General features: G+C 42.0%; 1 protein-coding gene across 4 annotated transcripts in view; it reads right to left on the minus strand.

Moving 5' to 3' along the window:
• The window catches only part of LOC131219158 (splicing factor U2af large subunit B), a 35,453-nt gene that overhangs the window by 3,984 nt on the left and 15,790 nt on the right, over positions 1-15,679 (minus strand). For all 4 annotated transcript variants that reach the window (XR_009158021.1, XR_009158020.1, XM_058214174.1 and 1 more), the window contains exons 2-3: positions 5,995-6,046; positions 2,316-2,405 (exon numbers count right to left, since the gene is read on the minus strand). Coding sequence is in view for 2 of the 4 variants with exons in the window: in XM_058214174.1 (XP_058070157.1) it covers positions 2,316-2,405; positions 5,995-6,046 (142 nt within the window). In the remaining 2 variants the exon portion in view is untranslated. The remainder of the gene's footprint in view (positions 1-2,315; positions 2,406-5,994; positions 6,047-15,679) is intronic.

Consider the following 15,679-nt stretch of genomic DNA (forward strand, 5'->3'; position numbering starts at 1 on the left):
AGCAACAACTTTTCAGCCTATAAATAGAGGTCTTCTCTCAATCCGAAATTACCAATTCAAGCTGATAAAAGCCTTCATCAAGAGAGAGAGAAGTCCCCATTATTGTCAAGCTATTGCATGATATTTTTAATATTTCTTTAATAGCTTTTTTATTTTAATTCTTAGATCTCCTATTTTATGAATCTTATTCTATAAAGAGAGTAGATACTCTTCTTTGAGATCTTGAGGAATTCAAACAAGAAGCTGTTCGTTTGAATCTATTTAAAATCAATCTAGAACCTAGAACCCTTGTTTATATAACTGGACATTGAACAATCTACTTCAAGAGAAGCGGTTCTACAGGCTACCTCAAGAGATACGTCTTCAAGGTGAAGATAAGTATATTCTGTCTTTTGTATTTTTGTTTTATTAAGATAGCCAGAAAATCTTATTTGTTAGTTTTTCCGAGATAGCCAGAAAATCTCAGTGAGGGGTTTTTTGTTTGTGATAGCCCTTTAAAATCACAACTGTATCAGGTTTTAAGGTGACCCTGTGAAAACCTTGTTTATAGTGAAAGCCAATATCACGTGGATAGTGATTATTGTGAGTAGAGTAGGTGTGGCTGTTTGAGAACAGTTGTTGTACACACCGAACCACTATAACTCTTAGTGTTGTAGTGAATGTTTACTTTTTTCATTTGTGGAGAATGATTGTAATTTTATTTATGCATAAATGCTGGATGTTTGTAATACATAGCTTTATTTTCTCTTGCTTGGTTTGACATCTTGATCCTTACGATCGTTCGTGAAATAAGGTTGTCCTACCTAAACTTTGTTTTGGGTGTAGGTTGTCCTACGAACTAGTTTGAATCAATTTTTCAATACTAGTGCGATTGAGTTTTCTGATTTATTTATTATTTCAGCACTTTAATTTTTATTTGCCATAGTCCCCGGGACTGTGAAGCTTGCCTTTTTCACATTGTTTATAAAAAAGATTCAAATACAACGCTTTAATTAAAATGGTAAGAATTTATATCTGCTTCAATAATAAAACAGGTTATGAAATAGCGGATTAATATCAGTCTTTCGCTCTCTAAAACTCAACATTTTAAGTAATCCCTATATAAGCTGACCCCTGTCCACTAAATTCTCCAACTTCCACTCAATTCTACGAATGGACAATTCTGAGCAATCTCTCTATTTAGATCACCATAATAGTTTCTTTCAATAAAATGGCCCTTCTCTTTCTGAAAAAGTAGGTCAGTTTTCCCGAAAACTAGTTGTTGATCTTTTGAAGTATGTGGACTTTTAAATGTTAAAGTCATCATACGAGTTCCTTTTCTTTTTTTTTTAATGCAGAGTTTAAATTGGTGTTTTGCTAACTAGGGTAGAGACCCAACCTGAAGGCCTAAAAATAAGACCCAAAACCAGCCATATTGGGCTGGCCACTAAAGCCCAATAGACCAGCTGGCCCATAGACGGGCCCTATACCTGATAGGCAAGTCTCAATTTGAGTGGAGTAAGCCTGTGCCAGACTCATATCATCAACAAATGAGTGCTGGGGACCTCATCTAACAAAACACACGAATATTGTGATTTACAGTTTAGTCAGCTTATTAGTTGACCTGTCAGAAGAAAAACATCGGAACAAATTTTTAGATACTCTATTAGTCATCCGCCAATGACAATAGATATTTTAAAAATCTGATCTAGAACATTTGTTTTAGTTTATAAATAATTTGAAAAGATGTCGGAACATCATGAGATAGGGTTAGGTAGTCATTCTAAGAGAGACATCTAGACAGGAAACATCTTGGGCAGTTATACAAATAAATAGCAAAAGCAACCAAACCCCCCACCCCCCCAACACACACACACACACACACACACACAAGGAAACTCTAGGCTCTAAATGCTATTGGTACTTGCATCAACACAATAAGAATAATCACTAATTCTTCCAACTTGGTAAATAAAGCATATAGGCATGCTCATTGATAAGAAAAAGAAAAACATGAACAATGCTCGAATATATGATAAAATAAAATCCTGGGTCACGATTTGCTTGATGAATAAGAAGAATGAAAGGAGCAGCATTGAGAATCAAAGATCATGAGTGGCCTCCCAGTAGCTAAAGAGGCCTTCCAACATAAGCTTCAATTCAGATGGAATGACAGATGCAACAACTCAAATAGCTGTGAAGAAAGATTCCGGCTTCAAAACAGTACCCATCACCACGCCAGAAAGAGCAATTCAACATTGTTGCAATGCCAGAACCATGCATAGTTGCTCAAATATATTCAGTAAAAAGATATGACAGTGGGGCCAAAATTGAACCTTCGATCTCCTCATCATCAATCGGGGCTTCCTTGTTGAAATCAAAGCGTTCCCATCCACTGCCCATGCCCTTGATTGTGTCCTTTGCAACTGCAAAAAAAAAAAAAAAATCCAAGGACAGTAAATATAAAATTCTCAAAGGCAAAAAGAATCTCATTTAGTGGATACACAGACGTGCTTACATGATCTTTGATAGAAACTACAAAGATAATTTCCATTGTGATGAAAATCAAGAATAAAAGGGATGCACTTCACGTAAAGAAGTGATCAGAAGTACCAAAATTGTGTGTCAAGTAGGAATCTTATATTCGATGAAGTCACTTATACGGAGAGACTGAAATATGGTGTAGAAAATGGTATTGTGACCTTAGAATCGCGAATGGGGATTACTACTATATAATGGTAATGATTGTTATTAAATGGAAGTGTTGGTAGACCGTGATGATCTCACGTGTGGTTTCTCATTATTATTTGGCTGAAATGTGTGTTAGAATAGAGTTTAGGCCCATGAGCTTTGCTTATGCAAGTATGAAGGGGTATTTTTGTACTTTCACTTTATTACGGAAGCCCTAATAATAAAATAGAGAGGCTACGTGTGTGAGAACCTCCCTCCCTCCCTCCCTCCCTCTCTCTCAATCCTACTCAAGGACAAGGTATCAAAGTGTGATTGATCCGATACCTAGTCTCTTTTACTTTCTTTATCTTCCCTTTCTTCTTTTATTTTTATAAGGTCAAATCATAAATCATTTGGGGGCTGGTTTACACAAATCGCCCTTTTCTCTTTGTTCAACCACCATATGGTGGGTTGTGTAGTTGTGTCCTGTAAGTGTACTTGAGGCCCACTTACACATACAACCAATCATGATGGTTCAAAGTGGGTCACCGTGCATCCATGGTCAGCTTTGAAAACTGTGTAGAAGTTGTCTATGGCCAAATTCAAAGATCAAGTGTTCGTTCAGAAGTGGTGAATGAATGTGAACCGTTTTTCGTATTTGATATCAATCAGTTCGTACATGTGTGGTGGTAATCATTGATTTATGTTGTCTTGTAGCAAGTGTTGGGTAAGTTTAAATTCAAGTTCTTCTCTCTGTGTTTGATTTCTCCTGTCCCTTGAATATGGGTGTCAACAATGATGCCAAGAATAATCTTCTATCTCCATCTGAGTTGAAGAATCTTATAATGACATCAACCAAACCTAACAATGCGAATTATTTACACTAGGACACATTGGTAGAGTGTGAAGCTTAAAGCTAAGCAAGCATCAGAGAGTCTCGTTTCCACCAAAAAGAGTACTTTAGTGCTCATGTTGAATCTCTAGTTAGACGATTTGTAAATCGGGGAGAAAGTGTATGCTCAAGATCATTGTGGCCAAAGAGCATTCCCTCATTTTGTCCTATTCGATGTGCCATGCACACTCATGTGCTGATGTTGAGAGCCACTAAAACCGGTCAAGATCCAACCATACTAATGCAATAACTCAGTACCATGACAACCTTAGAGATGAGCCGTCGAAAGCAACCACTGATTGAGAACCTATTCCAAATAGACAAAGATCAGCAAAGACAAATTTGTGTCATTGGCTGAACCAATGCACTTGGCTTGCTAATTATGGACATATTAGTGCATGTACAGAGTACAAAGCACATGATGCAAATAACCATAAACGAGAAAATATATATAATATCAAGCGGTAAATTTATGATGATTACAGGCAATTTGAATGTCAGATCGGCAAAACCAGTAGAAAGAATGCTGCCAGACCGAACAACAGACAGACTGCCTGCCTCATGCTCGAACAGTTGCTCCACTAGCACATCGATAGAAAGCACCTTTTAATGCTGACATACAACAGTAACCACTTCTCCAATGAAACTGGGTGGATGTAAAACGCCTTGCCAAATCACGAGGCTATCTCGATGAAGACCGAGTCCGACCAGCATGGACAGAAATCCCAAATATCTTGATCTATGTACCATCATTGAATGCAATGTCTGAAGGGCACATTTTTCAATATTCAATACGGACATGGCCTCTTGAAATGAAGCATCATGGGCAAATGATTTAACATTTTCCTTTGACGAGAAATATAGGAGGAAATTGCATGGGGTTGATCTAGCCACACCAATATTGGCGTTTCTTTTCCTTCTTTTTTTTTTTTCTAAGAATCAATATTGGCGCTTCTAAAGGAAGAGGATCTAAGACCACCTATTTTCATTGTTGTATCCTTTTTTTTCTTTACTTTCAATTATACCCAATGTTAATCATCACAAAAAAACATAATGTACGAACATCATTTAGAAAGATTCAAGTTGTGGGAAGATACAAAGAACTTAATTCAAACAAAAACAAATGTGTGTGTGTTGAGATGGCTCTAACCCGAGGAAACCAATTTTCAACCTACTCAAAGTTGTATACGGAGAGAATGCTCAATATATTTTCTTCAAATCAATTTTTCTATAGGTAAGTTGGACTAGAACCCAAGACCTCAATGTTTAAAGGAACTCTATCTACCACTCAAAACCAAATATTGATACAAGAAATTCAATATTCACATCCTCATACCAAGCCCCAAGGTTCTCCATATAGTTCAGTTATCTACCTTTAGCAGGTAGTTCAGTTCACCACATGAAAGTTTCAGTGATTGTACAAGTCCCACTGGCAAAAATCACATGACATCTTCAATATAAGGTGACTTTCCAAGAAAAGGTTGATGGATAGGACTAAGAGGAAAGAGGACCAACTTATCACATACTAAAAAAGCTGACTAACATTTGCACAGCCCACCTCCAATTCTTGGAAGAGAAGTGTTGATTTATGGTATTAACTAAAAGAACATTCAATATTCAAATCCCTGAAACCAAAACCTTCATTTAAGTGGGTCCCAAGGTTCCCATCCAGTTCTAGCACTTTAATTCATCACATGAAAGTTCCATTGGTTGTATAATTCCTACTTCTCACATGACAAAATTGATGAAAGGTGACTTTCCAAGAAAAGTTTAATGTGACACGAAGAAAGAGAGACCGCTTAACGCACCTGAAAAAGCATCCAAAATACTTTCAGTGCACCCACCTTCAATTAGTGGAAGTGAAGTGTTCCATTATGGTTTTGACTTGGAAAAAAAAAACTATACAGATCCTCTTGAAGCATGTACAGGAATTGGATATTGCCATAGAGCAGGCTCTCCATTTCCACAGAATTTTGATGTTTAAAATGAAAATTTTCAAAAGGAAAATACATGAAGCATCTAATATTTCATAGAACCAACATAGACCACTAAGCTGGTCAAAGGGTATTAACTAGAAGGGATCCGCTATTAGGAGAACATTAGTTTATTTAAAAAGCAGATATTATCAAGAACAGTTTACTGTCTCAACATTCAAATAAGCTCATTTATTCTAGAACAATGTCCAGTTCACTTGACAGTTAGAATTTGGTGGTTAGCAATGGATTTGATTGTAGCAAATTTGGTAATCGGCAAATTGAGTATACAAACGAAGATAAAAATAAGCATACCTTTACGTCTTAGGCGGTCAACAACAGATTTTGTTTATAGCAAAATTTGGCAATCAGCAAATATTACGTATGGGAAAAAATAAAATGAAAAAAATATATCATTATGTCCAAAAGGCTTTGCACATATAAAAGGGAAAATCATGAATTATGAAAGCGATATAATACCAGTTTGGGAAAGCTGAAGCTTCATCTTTGCTTTGACTCTTTCTGATGGTGTCTACAACAAATGTAAAAGGTTGTTATCATCTTATTAAACTGATTGATGCGAAAACACACACACACACAAACACACATATACAGACACAAAAGAGAAAAGTGTAAGCCTGCAATCCAGCCACATATTCTATCCTGTATGAGACCAAGTTTTAATATTGTACCTTCAAATATACGTGACCAACTTTACTATTGTACTATCATATATATGGAAACAGTTCCGATATTGTCTGCACGTGAGCAAGTTTTACTACTCTTATCATAGATGCATGCAGTTCAGTCCGGCCACACACTCAAGGACAAACCAGCCTCAAGCACATAGTACCCGCATAATTTTTTTCTTTCTTTTTTCCAGTGTCTATTAAGGAAAACAGTAAAGTAAAAAATATATATAGAATAATAAAAAATAAAAACGTTGAGGTACGTGAAGAATTTGGTTGGGGGGGGGAAGAGTTGGAAACGTTAACGTTAACAAAAACTAACAGGATGTGCTCTAGATAAGTTGAAACATAAATGGTACCCATAATAATTAACAACCATAAGGCAATGTAGATTGTAGGAATTCTTCAAAAAAATGTAGATTGTAGGAGTATATTAATGTTGTGATGACCAATAGAAGCTTCTAACATTCATTACCAAACCTGGATCCATCTCAAGCACACGTACAAGACTACCATTTATGAACTGAAAACGCTAGTATAAGGCATCATCATCATTATCTAAGCCTTATCCCAATTAATAGGGGTCAGCTACGTAAATCCTGTTCCACCATTCCACTCCATCAAGGGCCATCACTTCAGCTAAACCATTGGTCATCAAGTCTTTTCTTACTACCTCCACCCACGCGCTTTTGGGCCTTCCCCTTGCCCTTTTAGAGCCTTCAATTTGTACCAATTCACTCCTCCTAACTGGCATGGTTCTTGGTATCTGTTGCACATGACCACACCATCTTAAGTCTACTTTCCCTCATCTTATTACCTATTGGTGTTACTCCTAAGCTCCCTCGAATGCATTCATTTGTAATTCTAGCCTTCAATGTCTTGCTACACATCCATCTCAACATCCTCATTTCAGCTACATCCTATGAACATGTTATTCCTTGACTGCCTGACATTTTGTCCCACAAAGCATGCCTGGTCTTATAACTATCTTATAAAATTTCCCTTTCAATTTGAGTAGTACACACAAGGTATTCCGTATCGGTATCGGTAGGCGTAACGATGCCCACCGTTACCTATACGGATATGGGGGCGTAACGGCTCGTAATGGTGCAAAATTATTTTTTTGCCAAAAAAATATGAAAAAATATGGATTAAATCCAGAATATTCTAAGCATTCCAAATATGCATTCATTTATAAATTGGAACATGTTTATGGTGGTATAACGGTCCACTCTTTGGTGAGAAGTTGTATCGGACTGTCTAATGAATTTATGAACCAGACAGCCTGGATTTGACTGCAAAACTCATATATTTAATTTTCTAACTATCTACTATCAATGATAGATATATTAGAATGAATGTAATATGAAAATATCTTACATGTGTAGGTGTTTGCAATTATTTTTCATAATTTATTCTATATTAAGTTATTAACAATTTAACATACATGTGGCTGTGACTGTGATTCCTATCCTGTGACCTGTCATCCTCAAGTCAAGAATATTAATTAAAAAAAATTAGTAGTGTCTGATATACTTGCCTGTAACTTGATTAAGAATTACATGATTGGTTGTCAAGGGAGCTATTTTAAATACAAGTTCGGCAGTATCAAGTGTGTGCTTAGCTGCTTGCAATAATACTGTTGTCTGCTGCCAATACTTATCTTAATACAGATATATACTTACAATTACCATAATAAAATTCACAAGTCACCACCAAAATGAAAATCTGCTTTTTTGTAGTTGCTCGACCTCCACATCATCGTCATCGTCATCATCAGGTTGAGGTTGTCCAATAGGTGGAGGTGTTGCATATACATAATATTCAGTGCCAGAAGGAAATACTAGATCAACGAAACCAGAAGATGACTGATCCTAACTAGGCAACGACTCCGACCCCAAGTAAGGATATCCACCAGTGCCCGTCGAATAGTCATACTGGTGCCCGTACTCAGGCTGTTGAGAATCTTGAGATTGGGAGTGTGTCTGTGATGAGTAACTTGGATTTGGATCTGGATCTAGATATCTATAATCATATGGATATGGATCAGGAGGACTACTCCAACATGAATGTGATGGAACAGGCTCAGTATAACTATAATCATAATCCGATTGGCCATAAGAATATCCATCATAATAACCAGGACCATGAGCCTGCTGATGTTCCAGACCTGCCGGACTCAGTGCACCACTAGACCTACCCTCCTCCTGTTGGCTGTATCGTAACTCAGTACACTCACAAGTTCGACCTCGTGTACCACCTTGTCGATGTTCATCGGCATCGGGATCTGTAGATGGCTGTATGGTGTGTTGAGCAATACCAGAAGTGCCAGCACCAGGGGCAGGGGCGTCATCATCACCATCATCCGACACGGTCATGCTACCACTGCTCGTACTCTTTTGTTGATCTTGAACTGTACTTGGCATAAAAGCTGCCCCTCTTTCTGGTTCCAACACAGCTGCACAACTCACTTGTTGCGATGTGCGTATTAGTGGGTCATCAATTTTCAATTCTTCACTATCCTTTTCAATTTGTTTTTCCTTTGTTTCCAACCAAGGTAGAAGCGGGTCATCCTCATCATAAATATTGTCCAAGTTCATTGGACAATGGTCTATGTCATCGGCGGCTATAATGCTCCTATGATGTCGTCGCGTTCATATCTTCATATTGTAGTGCATGAAGACAAGTCTATTCAATGTCTTACTCTGCAATCTATTCTTATTCTTTGAATGAATAAGCGCAAAACAACTCCAATTCCTTTCGCAGCTAGAAGAAGATGTTGTCTGGCTCATAACTTTTACTGCAATTTTTTGGAGAGCCTTCATACTCTCTCCGAAATTCATCCACCATTCGGCCAGTTGCAACATAAATACTGCATGCTGTATAAGAGCATCTCCAAAGCTACCCAGGCGATTTCCAAATGTATCAAATTCATTCAATGCCTTTATTTGCATATCTAAGTCAGGCTCTAATCTCTTTATCACATTTTTTACCTCGACACGAACTTCATTATCCGCAACAAATGATTGGGTATATCTGTACCTAGGATTTAGGTAGTAACCAGCTGCATGAAAATCGTGATGGAGTTATCTTGTCCATCTCTTGTCGATCATCCTTCAATAAGACTCTCAATGTCACGTTCCAAACTTAGAAACCGGGCTAACAAAATTCTCGATCCCCAAATCCGGCGCCGACAGCCTCCGTAGTACCCCATTCTCGGCTCTTGGCACCCATATAGCAGGTTCCGATCCTGGGATCCTACAAGGAGGATTTTCAGTGTAAATTTGTTTCGTAATAATCATAACCATAAGCATAACCCACGAACAATAACAAGAACTCCATCACAAAATCCATTAAGATCAAAAACTTGAGATACAATACGCATAAAGGGAAATACAATAATAATAAAAAGGCTCTAGAAGCTCAGCTGCACACTCCTGCTCCTGCTCAGCTACGACTGCGTCCCCTGCACACATCTATCATGCATAAGCTTATAGAAAGCTTAGAGGGTGGTGAAAGCGTATGCGCAAGGTAGCAATGCAAGTATGCAATATCAGATTAATGCGAAAACATGCTAATAAGTCCATGAATGCTAACAACCGTACCAAGGCTATGCGATGCAAGGCATGAATGCTATCGACCACACCAAGGCCATGCAATGCAAGGCATGAATGCTATCGGCCACACCAAGGCCATACGATGTAAGGCCTACACAGCCAATGCCATGCGCAAAATGCAACTCAAGCATACCAATCCACATATCAATCCAGCTCATCTCTGGAGCATCATATATCAGTACAGTTCTCTCTAAATAATCACCGGGGTCTAGTACACTATACACAAGATTGTCACCCCACACTGGACGCACAACCATGCAAGCGAAAGAGACCTCACTACCCGCCTGACCAGCAATTTGCCAATATCTACACGGCACGTCGGTAGCGGACCCATTTACGAGCCGATCATACTCAGCCTAGCAATTACCCCTTACCCTCGGGCGGGTAAGGCTACACCCCCTTCCAACTGACCACGACACAATAGGAGACTCGGCCTCCTGGTATTCGGCCCTTATGCGCTCATACATCCACTCGGTCTAGACATTGGAGCATCCTTCATGGTACTATAAGGGTTTGGGGGCTTTCACCCTAGGACATCTATCGCGCCCCCGTGCTTAACAAGTATTTCTGATATCCAATCCTGCCATCCACACTATATCTACGGAGGCTACAGCCTTGATGTCGCTAGGGCGTACAGTAATCATAATCACATAATGCAAGATGCATGAGTCACGCAATCCAATTATGCATCAATCCTGCGCATACCATGCGCTCATGTGAGACAACTCCGCTTATCAGAGTCCCATAAACAACCGCCCAATGGCATATGCAATGGTCAACCACATCTCATAACAAGCATGCAGATGATGCGTATGATCATGTATCATGATGCTATGCTATCACATACTCATAATCGGTATCAATAATCAGCCTATATACAAGGCGGGGTCCATAGATGGACAGCAAATCCATAACATGAAGGTCAATCCTCAACTATGGATATACCAAATCTGATAGCACAGATCCCTCCGTCTACGGCGATGATGAACTCTCCTCATATCAAGTTTGGGCCTAAGTGCCTGAACAGGTTTCCTTCACCATACTATCATAAAGCCCGCTAGATGCCCTAGGGGGCCCAAATAAGTTCTACATGGACTCTAAGATCAAAACAATCCTACTAGCAACCAATGGGGGCTCAACAGCTTAGGTTAGCACAATATGAATAGATGGATCATGCACATATCAATGGGGCCCAACGATTTGGGTCAACCCACTTAGAGAAGGATGAGAATGGGCCTAACAAAGGCCTATGGGAAGGTCACAATGTGGACATTTAACCATCATTGCCCATCAATGTGGACATTTAACCAACATTGCTCTCAAGGAGTGGCCCACATAGAGCCAAACATAGTGCGGCCCATGGCCTCACACAATGGCCTCATATACAACATAATAGGCCTCACACAAGGGCCTAACGAAACGGCCCATAGTCCTCAAAATGGCTGGAAATAAAATGGACTTCACTCATGCTATCTCATGCATCAATATCGGGCCTCTTAGGTCAGCCCAAAGCCCACATACATCAAGGTGGGCCACATGGGGCAACCCAAAAGCCCAGAAAAATACTAAGGTGGCTATGTCTAGCATATCCAATATGGTGAGCCTCTTTGGGCAGCCCATAGGCTCCAAAATATAGTTGGGCCAAGTGTACAACATACCCCTCAGAGTGGTTTACAATTCAGCCCATGAAGTCCACCATAATGGATGGATAGCACCTCACCAATAGGAATTCTAAGGCTAGATATTCAGCCCATCTGGCCCATTCAACATCCAAAAATCTGAGCAATCTGGCCCTTATACAATCAGGCGAAAGGGGGGCCTAACAAGGCATCAAAGGGGCCCAAATTCTGTTCAACATGGTAGTGTACATCATACAAGGAAGTGGGCCTGCTGCTGGACTTTTTGGGCCAGCAGCAGTCTAGTCAATCTGGACATCCAAGGGCTAGATGGCTGAGATCAAAATACACAACAAATGGGTCCCACGTCCAGGGGAATGGATGCATAGATACAACACGTCGAGGTGAGCCTGTTGCACCACAAAATGGGCCTCACCACTGCTGGCCAGGTGGATAAACAACACATACATCATGCTGGCCCCACATCCCAGCCCTGGACGGTGTGGATGGAACACGTACCGGATGGTGGGCCCACGTCCAGCCCGTCTGGACGGACGATGCAGATATACAACACATACTACAAGGTGGGCCCCACCCGTCCAGCAAACCGACGGTGTGTATAAGACCCATACATCACAGTGCATCCCATGCAGCACCGTCCAGAAATGAACGGTGCGAATACGGAATACATACATCTGAGTAGGCCCCACGCCCTGCACGTGCAGCACATGCAGGGTGGGCCCTATGGATGGACAGTAGGATATAACACATACCTCATGATCAGGCCCCAGAACTTGCTGCTGTCAAATGCAGCAGCTCCATGCTACTGGGCCGCTAGGTTGCTGGCCCAGCGTCCAGCAGATGGAGGGTCCAAATATAAAATGCATGCATTGAGGTGGGTCCACACGTGTGGGACCCACTAGCTTGGATCAGCTGATATTTATGTTTTCTCTTTATCTGGGCCTGTCCAGACGGACAGTCCAGCAAGGTGGGCCCAACACATGGACGGCATGGATATAATGCATCATGGTGGGCGACAAGATGGGAAAGAGAAAAATAGAGAGAGAGAGAGAGAGAGAGAGAGAGAGACGGCCATAAGGGAGGGACTTCGTCACTATGAGTCCCTCACATGATCTACACCATACAATCATATGGGTCCCATGCATGCATGGGCCCAACATATCATAACAAAAATCTGAGGTGGGGATACCATCCCCACCATGCAAATGAGGGGTCTAGATGACCCTTAGAAGGCATGGATTAGAGTAAAAATCATCATGGTGAGGTCCATGGAGAATGGACCCACCATGGCTCATGCATGCAAGAAGATGGGCCAAAGGCCACATCAAGGGGATCATGGAGGATCTCCACCATGGATTGGTGGGTCCTTCAAGTCCCCGTGCAAAGGAAAGAAAGAGATCAAAGGTAGAGAGGAAGATCTAACCATAGAAAACACCCACCTTCAAATCTCAAGTTTCTTCTTCTATCAATGGAGTCCTAGTGGGCCAAGGATGATGTTTCAATGGTTAGGATTGATTTTGGATGGTTGGATTGAGGGGGATAAGCTTGGAAGAGGGCTGGAATTTTTTGGAGATGGGTCTCTCTCTTGCTAACAATGGAGGAAAATGAGAATGAAAGAAGGAAAGAGAGAGATGAAGGGGGGAGAGAGGGGTGGGGTGGTAGGCTCTCTCTCATAGGTAGGTATGATTAGGTGTAAGAGAAGCATGGCTACGGAGGCATGCTTGTAATGATTGCCTAGCAAGCATGAGGCTATGGAGGGTAGGGTAGGGGTGATGTCACCCCTAGGGTGACATCATCCTAATGATAGTTTCTAAGAAAATGTGCAATCTGGAATAGGTGGGTCCCGCAACGCGCGGTCCACGGCCATTATAATGCGCGGTCCACATCTTGTGGTCTAAGCGTCGGATTGGCGCACAAGACGCGGCAACGACGCAGTCGCAATGGCAGGTCTCGAGTTGAGTCGATTCAGGTTTACAGGATGTGACTTAGGGTCGCGCGCAAATGCAATCTACGAGTCGCGGGTTGCCAAAATTCGACTGAGAGGACCGCGAGATCCTACGGAACGGAATGGTCACTAGGATATGGGCCTGACAGCTCTCCCCTCCTAATAAAAATTTCGTCCTCGAAATTTCCTATCATGCAGGACAGAACAAGGGAAGAAGAGAAAGCATCATCACATACATATATATAACAATCAATGCAATACATAGCATAATATAAGCACAATCAATCTACAAACAAATGGGGATAGCGCTCTCTAATCTCAGCCTCGGGCTCCCAAGACGCCTCTTCAACAGAATGATGACCCCACTAAACTTTCACCAAAGGAATGACCTTGGTCCGGAGGACCTGCTCCTTCCGATCAAGGATACAGACTGGCTGCTCAATGTAGGAAGCATCCTCACGGACCTCAAGAGGTTGTCAATCAATCACAGGAACGGTGCCTGACCCACACTTCCGCAACATAGAAAGATGGAAAACGTTGTAAATGTCAGACAACTCAGAAGGTAAGGCAAGCCTATAGGCCACGACGCCAACGCGCCCAGTGATCTCGAAAGGTCCAATAAATCTCGGAGCAAGCTTGCCCTTCACTCCAAATCGAACCACGCCCTTCATAGGCGAGACCTTGAGATACACTCTGCCCCCAACAGCGAACTCCAAGGGACGACGCCGACGATCAACAAAACTCATTTGCCGGCTCTGAGCTGTGCACATCCTCTGCCTGATGATATCGATAACCTCTGATGTCTGTTGCACGAGCTCGGGGCATAGGAGACGGTGCTCTCCAACCTCGGCCCAACAATTAGGAGATCTACGCAGCCTGCCATACAAGGCCTCGAAAGGAGTCATACCAATAGTCGCCTGATAGCTGTTATTATACACAAACTCAGTCAGGTGCAAATGCTCATCCCAGCTACCCGAGAAGTCGATCACGCAAGCACGAAGCTTATCCTCAAGAATCTAGTTGACCCTCTCGGTCTGCCCATCAGTCTGCGGATAATATGCGGTGCTGAACTGCAAGGCAAACCCCATAGCCTTCTGGAGCTCCTCCAAAACTGAAACGTGAACCTTGGGTCTCGGTTAAAAACGATCGAAATCGAAACACCGTGCAGTCTCACAATCTCATCAATAAACAATCTGGCAAGCCAGTCCAAAGGCCAAGTCGCACGAATCGCGAGAAAATGTGCCGACTTCGTCAGACAATCAACGACAACCCAGATGGCGTCATGACCGCGCCGAGTCCTCGGCAAGCCCATGATAAAATCGGTGGATACGTGCTCCTACTTCCACGTCGGGACGCTCGACGGTTGCAATGGACCTGGGGGTCTCTGATGATCGGCCTTGACACGTTGGCATGTGTCACACTCGGACACAAAACTGGCAATCTGACACTTCATCCCTGCCCAAAAATACTGACGCCTCATATCACGATACATCTTCGTCGAGCCAATGTGGATAGAAAACCGCGATCAATGTGCCTCAGTCATAAGATCTCTGCGCAACTCTGAAACATCTGGGACACAACCGGCCTCTGAAGCGAAGTCCACCATCAGAACCAATCTGCCAATCTGATTGACTCTCAGATGCTAACTCTGCAATGATTCATCTGTCTGCTGAGCCTTAATCACCCTTGAGACAATAGAGGGTTGAATCGACAGGCTCGATAACTGCACAATAGAAAACTGCAAGTCGATCTCGAAGTTGAACGCTGACACATCCTCAAGCATCTACCACTCTTGAATCATCATATGCGCCACCGGGCCTCGTGTCTAACGGCTAAGGGCATCCGCCACCACGTTCGCCTTACCCGGGTGGTACTGAATATCAAAATCGTTGTCCTTCAAGAGTTCCATCCAACGTCTCTGCCTCATGTTCAACTCGAACTGTGAGGAGATACTTCAGGCTCTTGTGGTCGGAGAAAAGCTCGAACCTGAACCCATAAAGATAGTGCCTCCACACCTTCAGTGCAAAGACAACTACTACCAGCTCCAAATCATGCATGGGGTAGTTCAGCTCATGGACCTTGAGCTGGTGAGACGCATAAGTTACAGGCTTCCTGTGCTACATCAGGACAGCACCTAAGCCAACTCACGAGACATCGGTAAACACCACAAAGCCTTGACTCCCAGAGGGAAGAGTGAGGACAGGAGCGGACGTGAGGCAGTCCTTTAACTCCACAAATGCTCGCTCACAGGCGTCACTCCACACAAACTTTGCGTCA

The sequence above is a fragment of the Magnolia sinica genome, chromosome 11, assembly GCF_029962835.1.
Source record: "Magnolia sinica isolate HGM2019 chromosome 11, MsV1, whole genome shotgun sequence".
Lineage (NCBI taxonomy): Eukaryota > Viridiplantae > Streptophyta > Magnoliopsida > Magnoliales > Magnoliaceae > Magnolia > Magnolia sinica.